The sequence below is a fragment of the Pristis pectinata genome, chromosome 10 (genome assembly GCF_009764475.1).
Source record: "Pristis pectinata isolate sPriPec2 chromosome 10, sPriPec2.1.pri, whole genome shotgun sequence".
Classification (NCBI taxonomy): domain Eukaryota; kingdom Metazoa; phylum Chordata; class Chondrichthyes; order Rhinopristiformes; family Pristidae; genus Pristis; species Pristis pectinata.
The window spans coordinates 54,255,410-54,276,668 of NC_067414.1; the positions used below are offsets into that span (position 1 = coordinate 54,255,410).

At 37.6% G+C, this 21,259-nt stretch overlaps 1 protein-coding gene across 2 annotated transcripts in view; it reads right to left on the reverse strand.

The window, feature by feature from the left end:
• Positions 1 to 3,930: 3,930 nt before the first annotated feature.
• The window catches only part of runx2a (RUNX family transcription factor 2a), a 140,651-nt gene continuing 123,322 nt past the window's right edge, over positions 3,931 to 21,259 (reverse strand). For both annotated transcript variants that reach the window (XM_052024359.1, XM_052024361.1), the window contains one exon: positions 3,931 to 9,317. In XM_052024359.1, the coding sequence (XP_051880319.1) occupies positions 8,839 to 9,317 (479 nt within the window). In that variant the 3' untranslated portion in view covers positions 3,931 to 8,838. The remainder of the gene's footprint in view (positions 9,318 to 21,259) is intronic.

The following is a 21,259-nucleotide window of genomic DNA, read 5'->3' on the forward strand; positions in this document are numbered from 1 at the left end:
AGGTGCTAGGAAAACTAAATGGACTAAAGACTGATAAGTCTCCCGGACCAGATGAGGTGCATCCCCGGGTTCTGAAGGAGGTGGCTTTAGAGATAGCGGAGGCATTGGCGATAATTTTCCAGAAATCGATAGATTCCAGCATGGTTCCGGAGGACTGGAGGGTCGCAAATGTAGTTCCGTTGTATAAGAAAGGTGGGAGGCAGCATAAAGGAAATTACAGACCTATTAGTCTGACGTCAGTGGTGGGAAAGTTATTGGAATCTATCCTCAAAGACGGGGTTACGGAATACCTGGAGGCACAGGGCAGGATAGGTCCTAGCCAACATGGTTTTGTGAAGGGAAGATCCTGCCTGACCAACCTATTGGAGTTTTTTGAAGAAATCACAGGTAAGGTGGATAAGGGAGAGGCGGTAGATGTTGTGTATTTAGACTTTCAAAAGGCCTTTGATAGGGTGCCTCACAAGAGACTGATTAATAAGATGAGAGGTCATGGAATTACGGGTAGGATAACAGAATGGGTGGAGCATTGGCTGGTTGACAGGAAGCAAAGAGTGAAAATAAAAGGATCTCGTTCTGGTTGGTTACCGGTTACTAGTGGTGTGCCGCAGGGGTCGGTGTTGGGACCGCTCCTTTTTACCTTGTACATTAACGATTTGGATGATGGAATAAATGGTTTTGTGGCTAAGTTTGCGGATGACACCAAGATAGGGGGAGGAGTAGGGAGTATTGAAGAGATAGGAAGGTTGCAGAGGGACCTAGACAGTTTAGGAGAATGGGCAAGGAAATGGCAGATGAGATTCAATGTAGGGAAATGTGCAGTTGTACATTTTGGGAGCAGAAATAAGTGGGCAGATTATTATCTAGGAGGAGAGAAAATTCAAAGCACGGAAGTACAAAGGGACTTGGGCGTACTCGTGCAGGATACCTTAAAGGTTAACCACCAGGTCGGATCGGTGGTAAAGAAAGCGAATGCTATGTTGGCATTCATTTCGAGAGGTATAGTGTATAAAAGTAAGGAAGTGTTGATGATGCTCTACGGGGCACTTGTGAGGCCTCATTTGGAATATTGTGCGCAGTTTTGGGCCCCACATCTTAGGAAGGATGTGTTGATGCTGGAGAGGGTTCAGAGGAGATTTACGAGGATGATTCCAGGAATGAAAGGGCTTACGTATGAGGAGCGTTCGTCAGCTCTTGGACTGTACTCACTGGAGTACAGAAGAATGAGAGGGGACCTCATAGCGACATTTAAAATATTGATAGGAAAGGACAGAGTAAATGTGGCTAGGCTGTTTCCCTTGGTGGGTGAGTCCAGGACCAGAGGGCACAATCTTAGAATTAGAGGGTACAGTTTCAAAACAAAGATGAGGAAAAATTTCTTTAGCCAGAGAGTGGTGAATTTGTGGAACTCCTTGCCACGTACAGCAGTGGAGGCCAGATCAGTGGGGGCATTCAAGGAGGAGATAGATAGATATCTAAATAGTCAGGATATCAAGGGATATGGGGATAAGGCTGGTAATTGGGATTAGAATAGTTTTTTGTTTTTTTTTTCTTCTTCTTCCCCCATTCCCCATTTCTCATTTCTATTTCCCTTGGAGCAGACTCGATGGGCCGAATGGCCTGCTTCTGCTCCCTTGTCTTGTGATATTGTGAAACAGAATAGGTGAGTAACAAAACAGGGGCTTGATTGAGCTCTGACATCGTACATTTTTGCAGGGAACTGCTACCGTACACCCTCTGATGTTAAATTGATTTTTGCATCTTTGCCCTGCAACATGGACACTGGAGATGCACTGGAGGTCAAAGTGTCCTACGGCAGTTCTGAATTGTGCCGAGCTGAAGGGTCAGATGCTTTATGCTGATGCCAAGTGTAACATACTCACAACAACCCTTTCATTCAATTAGGGTTGCAAATATTCATCAAAAAGTTAAGTTCAGGTTAAGTTTTTTATTTCTCTCAGTTTGAACTGACTTTTTAAATGTTTAATTATTTCTTAAGTAATTTTAATTCTGTTAATGAGTTGAATCCATCTATACTTTTATTAAACTACCAGACCTTTAAAATCAGTGAAAAGCTTTTGACAGCAGCTCCTCACGGAAGTATCATGGTGTAGAGGCCTTAGTGGGTGCTGGGATAGACAGACATGGCTGTGGGATTAACAAGGAGATGAGGGGAAAGGAACAAATTCTGGTGGCAGGTCAGATTGCTCAGTGCAATTAAATGCAAGGCATTCTTCTTCAACTTTCTGAAAAAGATTCCTTGAAATATGGACCTCTTGCCCAATGCCTAAAGTTTCCACAATGTTATGTTGCAGCAGGTACAGGAAGCTCTGAGGAATTAGAGTTGCAAATTCTCTATTTGAGCCTCTTCGTGAATTGAAGAGTGTGCCCTGGACACTGCCATGTGCAACCATAGGGGCATTATAAGAATGTGTATTTTCTTTGAACACTACCATTTATTAGAAGTATTGGAAATGAGGAAGAAATTGCTGTTTGAAATTTTAGGGGCTGAATTGTGCTTCTAAAATCAGGGGGATAATTCAGCCCCTGAAATTGATATATGTATGGATTTCATAAATCTATGAATAAAATGACATGTAAGTCATACAGATAAAATGTGAATTGGGATGAAACACTGAATTGAACAAGATCAGTGGTCTCTCAGTCTTACTGAATAGAATAGTTTTAACAAGCAGAAAATTTGAAAGCTCTGAACAAGTTTTCCATAAAATTATAATGAATCAAGTCAGTTATTAAGAAAATTCATGATTTAAACCAAACAGTTAAGAGTCAACGAAAATGTTTGTGCCATGAGAGAAGGGTAACATTTCACCTGAAAATGGCACAAAGTACTGCTTCCTCAGAGTTTCCTTTCAAATGTTTATTTCAAAGATGTACTTAGTGTTACTAGGGACATTAACAGATATCCAAATTCTGGCTTTAAGACTTATTTTGTATGAAATTGAACATGAAACCAAGAGGATGAAGGTTTAGCAACAGAACTAAAATTTGAACAAAGGACATTCTTTAGGTAGACGATTTTGAATTTCCAAAGAAATGTGGCATATTTCTGGGCAGGAATTGGGTAGGAAATTGGACATGGCACTTCCCAGCTACAGAACTTTGTTTAAGGCAGACCTCCTCCACATTAAGCAAAACCCCCTTTGTCACAAGGGGCATTGTTGAGGGAGGGAAGTCCTATGCTAGGTTCCTCAGTGCAGGCTACATTTGCTGAGTGGTAGTTATAGCAGGGGTGTGGATATGTTTCTGTAAGTGGCATTGATATCTTATGGCTTTTCAGTGCTGCCCCTTCAACAAGGACCTAAGATACACAGGTAGTAGAATGAGCCTTGCCAGATAGATCAATTTACTCAATCTTGTCCTGACCCCGATCCCACTTGGATTCAGCAGCGGAACCTCAAGAGGGACATATCCTTGTACTCAGAGTCATGGGATCATATAGCAAACTGGCTCTCAGTTTGTGTTGCACCAGGCCAATTCAGCACTGGGCTTCTTTATAGCCTTGCTCCAAACGTAGAGTACAAGAGCTAACTTGCAGATGTGTGGTAAGAGTTATGTCCTTGACCAGCAAAGCAGCATTAAACTGAGTGTGGCATCTCGGAGCCCGAACGAAATTGTAAAGCAAAATACTGCAGATGTTGGAAATCTGAAATAAAACAAGTGCTGGAAATACTCAGCAGGTCAAGCACAATAGATATGATGTCTATAGTGCCCAGAAATCACCTGCCATGGTGCTGAATTTTCCAGCCAAACATTCCGAATAATATTTCAAGGGTTATATTAGGCAAGTCTATCTGGATGAACCATTGCAAGTATGAATTCCATGGCTCTAAACCCACAGTCAAATGTCCTTTGCAGTATCTTCAAATGGTCAATAACATTAATACAGAATTAATAGAAAATGCCATTTTATTGAAAATGAAATTCAAACTTAAATCAATGTTACAATCATGACAAAATGCCAGGTAAGGAATCTTGTGGGTTTCGTAATACAAAAACCACTACCTTAGCATTATTCCCTTTTAAGATGTAGCAAAGTGATTCATAATCAATGATGGCAATGGCTTGGAAACACAATGCATTTGTACAGTATACTCAGTGCAAAGCAATTATTGAATAACAGCAATAAAAAAGCTCATATTTATATAAAAAGTAAAAAAAATTAAAAGGCCGAAGTGCAAGTATACCATTGAAATCAAAATTGCAGAATCTTGTCTGTTTTACATAAACAAAAATATGAACAGATTAAAATGTGTTCTTTTTCCTCATGGAGCTCAACTATCTATCTGGTAATTGCATTAGAAAGCTCGGATTTCCATTTTGTGTCTCACATCTCAAACTATAAGAATACTAAATATGAACTGTATGATAAACTGCTTGTTAACATTAAAAAAAGAGCCTTTTTGTGTTCTTAAGAGATTCCAGGGTTGAAGATGACATTACTAAATCAGAGATAGACAAGGCTCACCTTGGTCCCGTTTCAATCATCTTAGTTAAAACTACCACTGTGCCTTTCAATATGCTCGATTTTAAGAGTATTGTTCTCATAATGTTAAACAGATATTTTAACGAATTTCAACATGGCTTTCACTAGAAGCAAATCAGCATGCAATTTATAACCAAAGCCTATTTTTGCCATCAGTTCTGGCCAGTTACATTAGTGGTACAATTGCCAAATAGAAAAACTCAACATTTTTTGACACAGCTATGCTCATCAATTATTGACATGAACTGCTGTACTCAGCACATATTTCAATTTACAGCAAGAATCAGTGCTTCTGCCTCCATAACAACAACCCCTGTATCCAATCCTGGTATCTAGAGGAAAGCAGATTAATCTTTTCACCAACACAAAACCAGATGCACTTTAGTCTTGTGTTTTGATTTGCCCTACCAGGTTTTCACTTTGTGTCTGATAATATTTCATTCCTACACTAATGAACCAATAAGATATTGCATTGAGTGATATAATTACTTCTCATTATCAAGAGAAAGAGAAAATTGGAGAGAAAAATACTCTAATATTCAGTGCTATTGCCAAAACTTACGCAGAATGACATCTGCTCAGTAAAGGAACCAATTTATCACTTTTGCAATTTTGGATTGTATCTAAATGTAATATTATACATATATGTAACATGTGGAATATTAGTTGTAATTGCATGGTCCACCTCGAGTGATTTGAAGCTCCCTTCATTTTTTATTTGCTGTTATATAATACCTTGAATTATCTACCACCATATAATGAGATCAAGTACTTGGCAATCCGATGAAGTCAATTAACAAATGTATCTTTAAATCATCTCAGGTATCACATAATCCCATGATAAACAGGGGCATTGATATAAGGTGATTGGCAGAAAGTTAAGGAGGGATTGAAGTTCTTTTGATTGTTTATAATGAAGATCTGGGATATAGTGTCTGAAAGGATTGTGGAGGCAGAAACTCTCATTGCACATAAAAGGTACCTTGATAAACATTTGATATGCCATAGCCTACAGGACTACAGACAGAGGCTCAAGAACAAGGTTAATTTTTGCTTCCTTCTGCACATTAAATTTCTCTGATTCTCTGATAGTCCATGTTAAAAGTTGGTACCATAGAAAACTAACTTATCAGAAACCCTAAAAGAATGTTCACATCTGCAGTGGAAAATCTGCTCCTAATGAAAAAAATGGTGTATACATTTTGCATGATGTCCAAAATGTATAGTAATTATTGCATTAACCTGGTGGATACTGGATCTAATTGGATGTGCTTTTGACTGTACAAAATCTTAAATTTTGTTCCAAAATTGCTGCCTGCAGCCCTACTAATATCACATCCTAACAAAAAATGTTCTTTTTAAAAAAAATCACTTTATATAAAAACACATATTTAAATCTTTGAAAATCCACCTTAGCAATAAAAATTACATTAAACAAATAAAGTACCTTTTATTAAATAGGTAACAGCTTGCACTGGCAGTAAGACTTGATTAGTTCAACCTTGAGTTGTGTAACCTGACACCTGCTTTTTTAAATGCTGCTGAAAACTATCGAACTCATTACCTGTACAGATATATAAATGTAGACTGGTGGTTTGCTTCAAGCTACCACTTGCAATAAATAATATCAATAAAGTTGTCCAGCTTTAATGTAAATAGAACCTTGGGTCCACAAAAGCATGCTTCACACAAGAAAATATTACAGTAAAAAAAAGCTTGCTATATCTAAATATTGAAAAATATTTGACATTTATTTAATACATAAAATAGTCTCAGAATAGAATGAAGCATTTGAAACTAAGGAAGCATTAGGATAAGATATTGCATTAATGTACCTCATGTATTTTGTGCTTTTTATGTTACAAAGACAGAATACACATTTCCATGTGTAATCTTTCTAAGATTTATAGGCGTGGCAATTTTAATATATCAAGTACCTGGGTTACTTTAATATATGGTGGGTTCTCCATACACATACTAGTTGCACTTAAAAGAGTTGAATCAATATAAGTCTTACCTCAGCATGATAATAAAAAGAAAGAGCGTTCAGGCCTCAGGACATCCCTAAGAGCTTTATGGCCAATGAAACACTGGTGAATCTGCTGGTGAATCACTATTTGCATATTTTGTTTAATTTCTAGTAGTGCTTGAACACAAACTAGCTTTGCCTATTGTATCACCGATGAATTTTAAGGTAGCTGTAGCTCTATGAATCAAAACAGACATTTAAGTGTTAACTACACTTCAATAATAACAATAAATGGTCTGAAGTTAGATTCTGTTCACCTGGACAATGCTTCTGAGTGTGAAAACTAGATTAATTACCTCAATGGTAGTACCTCTGTCAAAATAATCATGTAACAAATGACAAGATATTCTTATTTAAAATATTATTCCAATACTGCTGATGGCTAGGGCTTGCTGTATATTTTCAAATGTACTCATTTCAAATTTGTTTTTATTTGCAGGCTTTTCTTTCTCAGTGTTATCAGAGCCACATATATTCAAACTTAAACATTCACAAAAAAAACTTATGCCTATACATATGTAATTGTGTGTGAAGTCGAGTGTATGAAACAACATTGTTCTCTCTGTTTGATCATTGCTTCTTAAAAGAAAGTTGGAATGAGCATCAAATCACCTTCACTACTACGGACCAAGAAGGAAAATAAATGGAACATAAACAGTATTTTCTGTGTTTTTTTTTGTTTTCATTGTGGAACTAATTGTTTAAAGGAAACAGTAACTCTAAAATCATGTTTTTTTGACTGCTGGCATTGAACAATGAGATGTGGTTTTAATTCCCTGATTAAAGGGCTTTTGAATTGTGATTCCTTGAAAACTTTTAAGAGGGAATAATTTCATAATTTCAAGGAAAACTCCCAATTGCATTGATTCTGTAGCTTCATTATAAAACTACATTGATTCTAATTGTTAGCATATTGAATTATAAGCAAAATACTGGAAAATGTAAGTTAAATTTAGGGCAAATGGCAAAAGTAGGTTTTTATTCTTATATTCATAAACAGAGCTCTGGATATGTGATTAGATATAGAGCTGTTATACAGCAATGTGTGGATATTTCTTTGACAAAACCTTCCAAACATCAGCTCTGTAAGGAGATTTCATCCAATATGTACTTTTAAATAAAATATTGCTGTTTGTTCCTCAAAGATATTTTCATTCCATAGCAAGATATATAGTATATCAATTTTAAGAGAACTTGACTAAAGTGGAATAGGTGATAAAAAATCAGTACTCCCAAAGCTACTGGCATGAACTACCAACAATATTCCTATTTCCATCATGCTACTGTCCTTACGGATGCACAGATATTTAGTTATTAACTAATTTGAGGATTCTAATTTCAGGGGAAAATACCATTTAATTAAAGTAACCCATTTGAGTTTGAATATTATGATATTATTAACTATTGCCATTGTTTCTCAAGTACACAGACAACTACAGATATTATAGTATAATGATGCCAAAGTAGACATTACCATTTTAATGTCCATATGTCAACATCAAGGAGCCATTCAATTAATGAGTAAACAATATTCAAATGAAACAACATAGTGGAATAAAATTGCTCCAAGTCAGATGGGATAAACCTCCTTTGAAACTGAAAAGCAATTTTATTGTATGTATAAACCATTTCAAGAAAACAGAAACTCCTCTTGAAATCTGTAGTAAACATTCAATTAACAGAAATGCTTACATAAATGGTCATAAAAACAACTTCTCTCTACTTACATTTAAAGGGTATTCCTCAAGAACTATATTCGAAAAAAAATTCTGCCCCTTTATGCATAGTTACAACTAAATGCATACATTTACTTTTCTCATACCTCTACTCTAATTGTGAGCCAGTTTTCCTCACAGACAATTTATAAAAAGAAAAGTTAAAGTGGGTGGTTATAGTTTCTGGGACTTTTCATCTTCAAGCTTAGAGTTCATTTTTAGCCACATTTTTTTGCTACTTTCAACATTGTTTCAATAATTACTGCAATTTGCACTCTGCCACTTCTTGGAAGGCCCATCTTTCTCAAACAACGTTTCCTTTGCTGTGCAGTCAGGACTTCTTCATGTATTTGGATAAGATGCTAAGTTCATTCACTGGAGGAGGTGGATAGGGGGACGGACTTAAAAATAGCCAAAGTCATGTGCATATGTTGAACTGTACAGAAATGTCCTGAAATACTGTACTAGTTCTCTCACTAAGCAGTCATATCATAAGATTTTCTTCCAGTTAAAAACTGTACAATAGGCACTGTTTAAATGATAATGTTCTTTTCCAAGCTGCTGTTCTGTTTTCTTATAGAATCAAAGAGTCAGTATGGTCTCCAGACAGACTCATCAATCCTTCCAGTGGAAGTCAACACAGTGGGAGAATTGCTATGGCTACCATCGGCATCTACACCATCATTTTGGTTGGGCAGATTCGGATTAAGGAGTGTACTGCCAGTTGATGCACTGGTACAAGGTGGCAGCATTCTGGAGGGTGAGCGTTCTCCCCCTGCCACCATGGAGAATTGATAAGATCCAGAAGAGGTACCATAGTAGAGATAGGGTGCACTGCTGGTTTGGAAATGTCCACTTTGGTTTGGGGATGAGCCAGGATAAGGCGGTGGCAAGTAGGTATGATAGTGTGTAGCTGCAGACATACCTAGAGACATGCCAGTTGTAACTGGAGTTGGTGTGTAAGTGAAGGTGGCTGGGTAGTGCATTCGAGGATTGGAGAAACGGCTTTCTGTGAGCGAAGAAAGCCCAAACTGCCGGGGGTCTGAGAAAGGGCCAAGATCTGTTGCACCTGTAAAAGAAAAAAAACAGAGAAGTATATCATACCTTACAAAACATATGAAGAGGCAGCAGTACTTGTTGAGAAACATTCCCAAACCATCTTACTGTGCTGCAGTGTTGATGTAATGCATTGTATTATTTGCACTGCTGACATTGTGAGAAAAGAATCTGTGACCATTCTCTCTAATAACAACCAGATTTAAAATTGTAGTTTTGGCGTTGCTTGCATTCCTGTACTCCTGGAGTTGATTTCTGCACATTCTATTTTGTCTTATCACCCTGAGGATAATGTACAATCTATTGAACTGGTGTTAATGTGTTGGTCATGGGATTTATTGTGCTAATGAAATTTCCTTTCAGAAGTTAAGAATTTTTAAAATGTTTATGTTACCACCTGCAAATCTGAGGATTATCACTTGATAAACTTGCAGTAATTAAATCAAACTTTCTAATCCTTCAGTGCAGGGCTCATAACTGCACACTTTTGCTGTCAGCAAAACATGTGGAGGATGACATAACTGGTGACAAGTAAGAAGGCCTCAGAATGGACAAAATAATAAACTAAGGCTGATTTCAAGGCATTAATCTCAATCTATGGTTGAGATCAAGATTATACACAGTTCAAGCTTCAGACTCACAATTTATGATGTCACCTGACCTGAATTTCCTGCAATGAGTTTATTATTTCTTCTATTGATGTTTGGTGTGCTTTATATCTGCATATTTTTAAAATTCTTATGCAAATGTAGTATATATGTTATTAATGTTATGAATTTATATGTAATGGAGCAGAGAGGTAACAAATTGTTTTTGTTAATTTTTTTAATCATTATGAATTTTAGCAGTTCTCATGCAAAGCTATTATTGGCTCCACCACCATTTCTGGAGCCAATGTTGATCTTTTTTTTTGCAATGGGGGGTGCACAGTTGTGGAACCAGTGGGAAAGGTGGAATATATAGCCTATTCAAACCAGCAGAAAACTGAGACCTAACTAAAATTACCACACAAAGTAGCTGGCAAATTTTGAGTACCGATCATTAACGAGACTCAAATTCTTGAGCAGTAATATGAAACTCAAAGGGAAGATATTTGATTAAATTCCAGGAACATTCATGAATGTTCTTCATGCAATGCTCAAGTCTTTTGTAAAAACAAAAAATCCATTTTTTTAAGAACTAGTCTCCTCCTCATGGCACCCTGATAAATATTAATCCAATATTCCCATCTAAATCTACTTTCTATTCTTTATGGTAAATGCAAAATAAATGTAAAGATTTACACCCTTGTTTATTAAATTACAGGCTTATTGATTCTGAACCAGGTGGAATGTCATAGATAAATTCTATTGTTCTACTTATGAGTCTTTCTCTAATCAACGTGGGGGAAAAGTGTGACACAACAGGAACATATAGAGAACCAATGTCTGTATGTTCCATTAGAGTGGGAGCTATAAATAACATGTATTGGGTATCAATATATCAAAAGGTTTTCTAATGGGAGTCTGCTATCCTGTAGTTGGAGACAAATAGAGTAAATAAATAGTCTATGTAATCCCCATAGTTAAAACAGAAGTTAGGTAAACATCTTAGAACTATTTTCAACTATATTTTTTCTGGATGGAGTACAGTTCTTTTTATACTGTAATTAATATATGTGATTTGTTGAAACACATTCCTGAAGCAGCTTTAAAGAAAGTTTGCACATAAAACTGGATGGAAGGCATTACTACTTATTAGTTTGTGCCTAAACAACAGCAGATATCTTAGGTATGAAATGCAATTCTTCCTTCAGTATGTCTGGTATGCCCATTCTCAGCATTCTTTCACTTAGGGGGTATGGGGCGTGGCCAGTCATGCTGACTGACTTCCCTCCTACATCCTGCTCTGTAACCAAACCTTCACTGAGATTAGGTGCCAGCAGTTTTGCAATGAAGGGAGTCATACAAACTACTGAAATGAACTTCAATGTCACATGCACCTTAATAGGATCAGGAAAGGTGTTAGAGAAAAGAAATATATTAACAACTCAGGTCAGGCCTGTTGTCCACCACCCCACATTTATCTGACACTTAATAAGAGCTTTCTCTACCATGTTCTCTGCAACAAGAAACAGCTTTAATTTTCAGTAAGGCTGCATGAATGCCAAGGTTTCTCCAAACAGGGTTAACTCCAGAAGTAGTCATATGAGAACTTAAGTGTTTAGCAGCCCATCAGGCTATTACCTCATTTTAACTTTCACACCCCATAACTTTAAACATGCCAAAACTACCAGCACCACAAATCAATTTTGGCCTGTTCTTTCCCTAACACAGCTAATAGGACAGTCTGTGCTCTATTCAAAGATAAAAGGACTATTGAGAGAAATTGCCATTCCTCTTTACAATGTATTACAGCTCTGAATCTTTGTCAAAGTTTACATTCAAGGATGATTTAACTCAGCCTTCTCAATTATCCTGTATGCAGTTTTATTGTGCTATTGAACTTCGAATATACTTCATTTTGCTAGTTTCCATGTTATTTTCAAAGAAGCTTAAATAACTAATCCTCTCAAGTTTAACCAAGCTTTCAGCTCTTGTGAATGGGTTGCCCCATGCAGATTTGAGGCAGGAGGGAGTGGCTGGCTTCTACCAAGGGGAATGAGGCAGCAACAGACTAAAAAAAAGCAGTGAGGCAACAAATGCCCAACTGCATTCTTTCCATTGATTCATTTTTCCTTAACCATTGAACTTCTAAGTTGGCCAAGGGAGGTGTCCTGGAATTCTTAACCCCTTCCCCTAAACATTGCTACAAGTGACAAACCATCTGCCATCAAAATAATGTGATGATTCCCCATATGATTGCTGCACCCCATTCATATGGCTTCACACTGAAGCTTGTTGAGTCTTGGTTGCCTATTCGTCCTTGGTGCCACCACAGCTAAAATGGATTTAGTTTCACTCGTGCCCATTGCATTGTTTTCGAGCAGGAGCAACAAACTAATGATGAGGAGCAGGAACAACAGCTAAACCTCTTCCTCATTGCAATCAGTGATGTACAAGTCTGTCTTCATCTATCGTGTACCTGAGCTCATCCAAAACTCTGCTTCCAATTTCCTAAGGATGTACATACATCCCTATGTTCCAAGTGTCTTTCACCCATTATCCGAGTGCTAACTAAATTGGTTCCTGGTCCAGCATGGTTCCTTGGTCTCAATTCTCCCTTTTTTTATAAAATTTCCTACACCGCTCAACCCTCTGAGATTTCTGCACTCCTCTGATTTTGGCCTCTTCTGCATTCTCAATGTTAATCACTGCCATCTTCAGATGCCTTGGCCCTAAGCTCTGGAATTTCCTCTGTAAACCTATTAGCATCTCTTGTTTAAGATGGTCAGCAAAACATATGTCAGGCTGCTGTTTATCAATTACAGCTGAGCATTCAACACCATCATCCTCTCAGTATTAATCATCAAATTTCTAAACCTGGGCCTCTGTAACCTCCCTCTGCAACTGGATCCTCAACCTCCTCATCGGGAGACCACAATCAGTACGGATCAGTGATAACATCTCCTCTTTGCTGTCAATCAACACAGGTGCACTTCAAGGATGTGTGCTTAGCCCACTGCTCTACTGTCTATACTCATGACTGTTGTGGCCAAGCACAGCTCAAATGCCAAATACAAATTCACAGATGACACCACTGTTGTTGGCAGAATCTCAGATGGCAACGAGGTGGTGTACAGGAGTGAAATAGATCAGCTGGTTGAGTGGTGTAACAACAACGACCTCGCATTCAACGTCAGCAAAACCAAGGAATTGATTGTGGACTTCAGGAAGAGTAAGTCAGGAGCACACGCACCAGTCTTCATTGAGGGGTCAGTGGTGGAAAGGGTGAGCAGCTTTAAGTTCCTAGGTGTCAACATCTCCAAGGATCTATCTTGGGCCCAGCACATTGATGCAGTCATGAAGGAAGCACGTCAGAGGCTCTACTTCATTAGGAGTTTGAGGAGATTTGGTATTTCACCAAAGACTCTTGCAAATTTCTATAGATGTACAGTGGAGAGCATTCTGACTGGATGCATCATTGCCTGGTATGGAGGTTCCAATGCACAGGATCATACGAGGCTGCAAAGGGTTGTGGACTCAGCCAGCTCCATCACAGGCACAACCCTCTCTACCATTGAGGACATCTTCAAAAGGCGGTGCCTCAAGAACGTGGCATCCATCATTAAGGACCCTCACCACCCGGGACATGCCCTTTTCTCGTTACCACCATCGGGGAGGAGCCTGAAGACCCATACTCAATGATTCACAAACAGCTTCTTCCCCTCTGCTTCTGAATGGTCCATGAACCCTGCCTTATCATTCGTTTTGTTTTGCACTATTTATTTATTTTATAATTGTTAGTAATTTTATGTCTTTGCACTGTACTGCTGCCGCAAAACAAAAAATTTACGTCATAAGACAGTGATAATAAATCTGATTCTGATCCTTAAAAGCTATCTCTTTGACCAATCTTTTGGTTACTTGTTCCAATAAGTGTCATTTTTTCAAATTTTGTTTGATTATTTTACTGTGAGATATCTCGAAACATTTCATTACATTGAAGATGTTACATACATGGAAAGTATTGTTGTTAAGGTAGTGCATCCTGAAAGGTAGCTAACTTTACATACAGTATGACTAGAATTTAAGATCATTCTGGACTGGACAGCTGACTTAAAAGTCACAGGGTGCACTTCTACTGAGATGTTATGAAATCAGTCAGGTAAGGAATACTTTAATCAGGATTATTATGTCACACTATAAAATGATTAGCAGATACACCAATATTTTAAAAAAATCTTTTGCAGTCATTTTAAAATTCACTCTTCAAAGTCCAAAGAGGAAAATAAGCCATGTGTTTAAGAAGCCCACACAAGTTGTACCAGAGACTCACATGACCAGTATATCACTGCCCAGGACCTATTTCTCAGATATGTTCTCTGAAATGCTTCCAGTGAGTGCGTGAGTTGGGACCCCTTCAGAGGGAATAGAATGAATCGGAAAGGCATATGGAAACGTTTTCATTGAACTGTTTCCATGAAATTTTTAATGAGCCAAAGCCCTTAGATGTGGTTCAATGCCTTAAATTAGCAAAATAATAATGACAAATCCTCTTTCCCTTTCAATCCATATTCTGCTTTAAAAAAATTAAAAAGGTCTAATTGCTTGTGGTTCAAACACAGAAAGACATTAAAACAAGACCTTTCTCCCAAAAATAGCAACAGTGCTTTCTTCATATTTCATTCCAAATCAATAGTCTTTCTCCCAGCCAGATTGTCTCCTTGAGGCACATAATGTAATTTTTCATCTGAAAGCAGGTGAGAGAGTTCAAAATTTAATCATATGGCTGGTCAATTAAAATTGCTGCTATAAATTATTCACTTTGCCAAAATCTGAAGTGAAATGCCTCCAGAGCACAACCCAACATTAGGGTGTGCCTTACAGTAGTGGAATTACAAATGATCAGACTTCAAAAACAATGCAATTATAGATCAGTCTATCTGCTTATTCAATTTTATTTGTATTTATATTTTGGAGAAACTGAGGACAATTTCAACAAATAAATTCAAAGAGAACAAGTGGCTGGTCTCCTGGTAAATGGTAAGTAAGCTGTTCCCACACTTGTGTTTAGGCATTCATCAATATGGCATTCCAACATGCCAAGGGATGGGACAGTTTTCTCGAAGCTTACTGTCTTTCCTTTCTGTTGGTCAATATGTGGAGTAATATGGGCATAGAAAGATGTAAAATAAAGCCCACTTCACACGTGTCTGATCTGTTGGTGGAGACTTAGATGGTGGAGAAAAGCGATTGAAGGGAGAATGAAATACATTCCCTGTCTGCCATGGCAGACCTAATTACATCAGAAAAATCTCAGATTTTGTTTGCAGAAAAAGCAAAGTCAAATTGCAGCTAAATTTCTATGAGTTCCTTTAAAAGGACTGGCTAATTTTACAATGTTGTGCTTCTTGATTACTACAATTATTTTGAAGTCTCAAAGTCAGAATAATGTTACCATATGTGAAAAGAAAATGTGCTGATTTAATTTCCTTATTACTTTATATAGTTAGTTAAAGGCACACACTTCTGACTTCAAAGTATACCCTTCAGCTTTCTTTGTCATAAGCAGTGAGGGCAATCAGTTCTACAGTATGTGAGAGGAAGCTGAGTTGCACACAGAGGTACATGGTACCAGGCCACATTCTAAAGCATTAATAAATCATTAATCCATGAAAGCGGTGGGGGAACTCTTTGAGAAATGCCAGATTAAACATTCATTTTATCTATCAGATGTATAAACACATGGTTTTTTGCAAAGAAAAACTCATCACTCCTGCTAAAATGGTTCTGGCTGATAGTTATTCAGGAGATTATGCTTTGCCTATTGACTGGATTTTGATTTCTCACTTGTAGCTAAATGCTGATTGCTACCACTCCTACCTTTCAGAAATATTTATACTTATTTGTGTGTGGCGTTCTGATCCACCCAAACAAGATAAGCAGAGCAGCTGAGATGCAGGTTAAAGGGCTACTTTCTGAATTTTTGTGAGGCTCCCCAGTAGAAGCGAATAGTTGTAAAATTAAGCCTTAAAACTTCTGTTCTGGCTGGTCTGGGATCTAAAATGATGCTGAGCATTGGATCACCACCATCTAGTAACCTTCAATGGAGTTTTGATTCTCCAGCTTGCAAAGTTCCTTATTGGAATCCAGACTGGGCCAGAAGGCATTAGCGAGCAGCAGCAATAACTCCCTGCCTGGCCATTACCTCAATCTGGCAGTCAGCCAACTGGGGCACTGGCAGAGGACTGCGAGCAAGACAAGTACCCACCCTCAGGAAAAAACTCCAGTGAATTGTATTTGTGGTTCAAAAACAAACTTGGTTGACTGAAAGAATGTGATGAAATGACACGGTCAACAGCCTTGAGTATTTTAATTTCCTCTTTGCATTATATTTTCAATGGGACTTATTAAAACTTGTGTTTGTAAATGCCTTTATAGATTCTTTAGAACCAACATACAGATAAAAATATCAAGAGTGAATTCTGTGAATGAATTTCATCACTATTATCTTAGTTTTTTCTGGTAAATAGTAGTGCTCTGCTAGATATTTAATTTAACTTGCAATATTACTGATTTCTTGACAGCTTAAGTAGTTAATGAAAACAATTTTTACCATTGTACTTGAGCTATGTGTCCATTCCTTTCTCTTCTCATCAAATACCCACAGAAATCTGGACAAATATTAAATGCTTTAAATATTCAGAAGACATTTGAACCAAGAAGTTGCCACCTAGTTGACTTCATAACAATGTCTTGACAGGAGGCATTAAAAAAAACACGGAGAATGATGCAAGTTTAATGATTACCTTCAGCCTTTATTTCAGACAATAGGAGCAGGCATAACAAAGACTATCTGGTTAGGACTCAAATAGATTTTACGAGAGGAGCAGATTTGTGCAAATATTGTATGATTTATGTTGTTCTTAAGCCTTACTTCAGCCTTCTCTGATGGATGTCTATAGCTAAGAATAATGTTTATACACTGTGGCAGAGCAGATAATTAAAACTATTTCCCCATTTTAAAGAAAATAACAATTAGGGTGTGGGGATATATCCTTCTTTTGTTGGGGTGGAGGGGGAATTCTGCCATATGTGTCCTTTATGGATGTTGGGTAGTTTCCAGGCTTGATTCCTGTCAGCAAAAGGGAGCCTGCAATTTCCAGAGGAGGAAAATATGATAGAGGTTCTGCAAAGATCCAGTGCTAGGCTTTTTACTGGACTGATTCCTAACCAATTTCCAGCTGAAAGGAAATTCCCACTGTCTCTCTGGTATTTAAATATGGGGTACTGTGTGTTCGGTGAAGTAATGTTCTGGTTGGTCCAGTGGATTTTGTCTTCAAACTAATAAACTATCATCAATGAAAAATAGTTACTCCATCCTTCTTATGCTCAATCATACACTTGTTTACATTATGGAAGTTTTTGTCTTGGCCTTAATCAGGGTTAGCTGCACATTTTTGTACTTTGCCCATGGAAATAAAGACTGTGAACTTCTCCAGGGGTTCTTAGTCAGCAGAGGCACCATGGGTCGTCACTTCTGTAGATCTTCTTTTGATCTCTAATCTGAGTTACAGCATGAGATTGGGGAAACTCCTGTGAAAGTTCAGTACTGACAATACTATATCTTTGACCAAATGAAAATTTGAACTTTCAATTTAATATGCTGCATTTGGTGCTTTTATTGTGATCTCCTCAACTCTGGGGGAACCAAATAAAGGTTGGGTGATTACTTTGCAGAATACCTTCATTCAGTCTGCTTCCAGTTGCCTGATACTTTAATTCTCCATCCCAGTCCCACTCTGATCTCTCTGACTGTGGCCTCCTGCACTATTCCAATGAAGCCCAATGTACGTTTGAGGAACAGCACCTCATCTTCCATTTGGGCTTGATGCAACCTTTGGAATTCAATATCGAATTCAACAATTTCAGGCAACTCACCTCCTCTGTTTGGACCAGAACTGGCCAATTATGTTTCAAGGTTATCCAACTGTAATACTTACTCATTTTTTATCTCTGCACTGACTTAGCCTGATGTCTTGGGCATTTCCAACATTCTCCTGTCAGTTTCAGTTCCTTACAACAGCTTTGACCTGCATTTGATAGTTTTTACAGGTCCCTTTGTATTTTTTCTCTCTAACTGTTCTCATTAATCTGTAAACCAGGTAGCTTCATACCTCCATAGCAACCCTGGCCTCATCCTGTCAGAGATATCTGATATGTTGCATCCATCCCTCCCCCACACTCTCTGCAATTTGAAGTTAGTTTCTTTTCTCATTTTTTCAGTCCTGATGAGGAATCTTAGACCTGAAGCATTGACTCTGTTTCCCCTTTCACAGATGCTGCCTGATCTGCTGAATTTTTGCCAGCATTTTCTGTTCTTATTTTCAGTCTCCCTGTCTTTGGGCTTCCCTCCTACACTATTCTAACCAAGTTCATTGTAAACTAGGAACATTATCCCCTCAGATGTCAACTTTGAATGCAACAATTTCAGCTAATCAGCCAATGCAGCCTTGTTTCTCACATGTCCAGTCTCTCTCCTCATGATATTTCAGATTTCATTTGTCTTTTCCTATTTATACTTCCTCCAGATCTATCTTTACCACCCCTCGGTTGGCAGCACCAAAACTTGTGTCATTCAGTTTCTCCAGGTCAACACACATCACAGACCTTCCCTTTTGTTCTCTCTGCAGCTTTTTTCTTACATCCTCCATTTCTGATGAAAGGTTCTCTCTCTCTCTCTCTGAATGCTGATAACGTGCTGCATATTTCTAGCATTTTCTGCTTTTATTTGAAAATTAGCTGTACTTTTTTTGTTAAATCATAAGAAAAAACATTTTAATATAAACAAATTTTGCTGCAAACTCAGCCATGTTTTGATTTACTGTGTTCATTCTGAAAAGAAAAGCAATTTATTCACTTCCTTTCAGAATGATGCAGAGTGGCACTAAATAAATGCTTAGGTGCATGCAGTGAGACCTAGGTAATAATCAGGCAAGGAGTGGTAAGTGGTAAATAACATTGGTTTTACATAGGTGCCTGGCAATAGAGAGTCAAAGCACTTATTCTTGATATTTAATAGGATTGCCTTCACTAAGATCCCATCATCAATCTCCTGGAGGCTCACCATTGACTAGCAACTTAACTGAACTAGCCACATAAATAGTATGGCTACCAGAGCAGGTCAAAGGCTGGGTATCCTGCAGTGAGCGACTCAACTCCTGACACCCCAAACCTTTCTACAAGCCACAGGTTAGGCACAGAGGAACATGACTACCTGTAGACCCTTCCAAGTCACACACCATCCTGTCTCGGAGATACAGTTCTAAAAGACATTTGGATAAGTACATGGATAGGAGGGGTTAGAGGGATATGGGCCAAACGCAGCATGGATGAGTTGGGTTGAAGGGCGTGTTTCCGTGCTGTATTACTCGATGTACAATGGTATGTTCCTTCAATGATATTGAGTCTAAACCTTGGAACTTCCTTCCTAATAGCTCTCTGTACCTTCAAAAGATTGACAGCAGTGATTCTGGTACATGGCTCATTACTACCTTCTTGAGGGCAATTAGGGATAGGAAATAAATGTTAGTCATGGCAGTGATACCCACATCCTGAAAATTAAAGAAAAAAAATTTAATATAAACTTCATGCCACTTTTTTTCCTACCATGTGCGAAGGGCAGAGCACATGATAATGACTGCAGCAATGAAGGATTTATTAAGTATCTCATTTGAGTGTGTTGGACTAAACAGGCACTAGCATTGCTGTGACATACAGAAAAATATAGCTGGCATTCAGTTTCTCTGTTTTGAATCATACCTGTGCTGTTGTTCAGTTAAAGCAAAATAAAACTTCCTGCTTTGTGATATATTAAAAACTTTATTGCAGTTGTCCTTACTCCAGGGACACTCTCTACAAAGAAAAATAGATTGTAGCAATAAAACTGGGCTGACACATATCATACCCAAGGATGTTGTTTTAAATAGAAGCTATATTCAAGGATTATGAAAAGGAACATTCAACCTGCCTGAAGGTAAGTCAGATGTTGGTGCAATAAATGCCATAACAATGTATGCCTCCTGTATACTGTTACCTATTAACATAACATGTTGGGAACGCAGGCCATAATTAACTGCTGATTATGTCTCGATGAAGCTGTCATAATGCCAATGATGTTTACTCACACTTAAACAGCACCACACAAAAACAAAGATTCTAGTTGGGGCTGGGGGGAAATAAAGCGGTCATAAAAAACTAACATTAAATCCAACTGTATCACAAGCAACTTATTTTACATAATGAATTTAAAGAGATGCAAAAGATAATTATAAATATCTGAAGTACCGATCTCTTGGTTGATTTATCCCTGAAGCTTAGATTGCTGCATTCAATCTATTATTTTTATATACACTCCAGCATTCAGTGGGACAAAGAAAGAGGGGGATCGTGATTTTTGCATATGGTTATTTCTCTACTGTTTGCTCCATTCAGTTTGTTCCTAGCTATGCTGTCTTAGACCATGGTTACTCCAGAATGAATGCTTTATGTATGTGGGATTTCTGTGGTTGCATTACCACTATTCCTTCTCTACTAATCTGTAAATATGTGTCAAATAAACTGAAGGTTTAGTATTGAGTTAGTCCCCATCAATTGGATTATGAATTGATTTGGGATAAAATTGCTAACGTCACTATTCTTCAAATGGATCTATTTTATTCTGTGTAGAACCTGGAAGAGATTTGTGGCACTCAACAGGAGGCCTATTGGAGATGCAAATCAAAATGCTGCATGTAATTTTTTTCAAATATCTTAAAGATATTACTTAGCCAGACAAGTTAAATGTGTTCTAAATATAACATGCATTTCAAATGCAACAGCTGTTGTGGGTTAATTTTCTCTCATCTGCTTTTATTTCAAAACAAAATATGTAAAAATGCTTTTCATCTCATACTCTAAACCAATTTTTAAAAAAAAAAGAGAACTCTACGAACAAATTGAAAGTTCAGATCCTTTCATCCTATCCCATATGTTGCAATAAACTGAATTATTCTCAAAGGATTTCTGATTAATCTCTTTGTAAAAGTAAAGATTATTATTTTGCCGCAATGAAAAATAATTCTCAAGTTAAAAGAATGTTTATTTGTTATTTCATAGCAATAGAAAATTGTTTTATAGAAAACATGATAAAATCTGTTGGGTATGTTCACTGGTTTGAAGGTGTGTCCTGTTTTGGCAGAGAACATCCTGTCAGCTGAACCTTTCCAATCAAATCCAATCAATAAACTAAATATACAAAATCAGTTCTGACGAAAGGTCATCAACCTGAAATGCTACAAAAATATGACCCCAAAATTGTTGATCCCAAATGGAG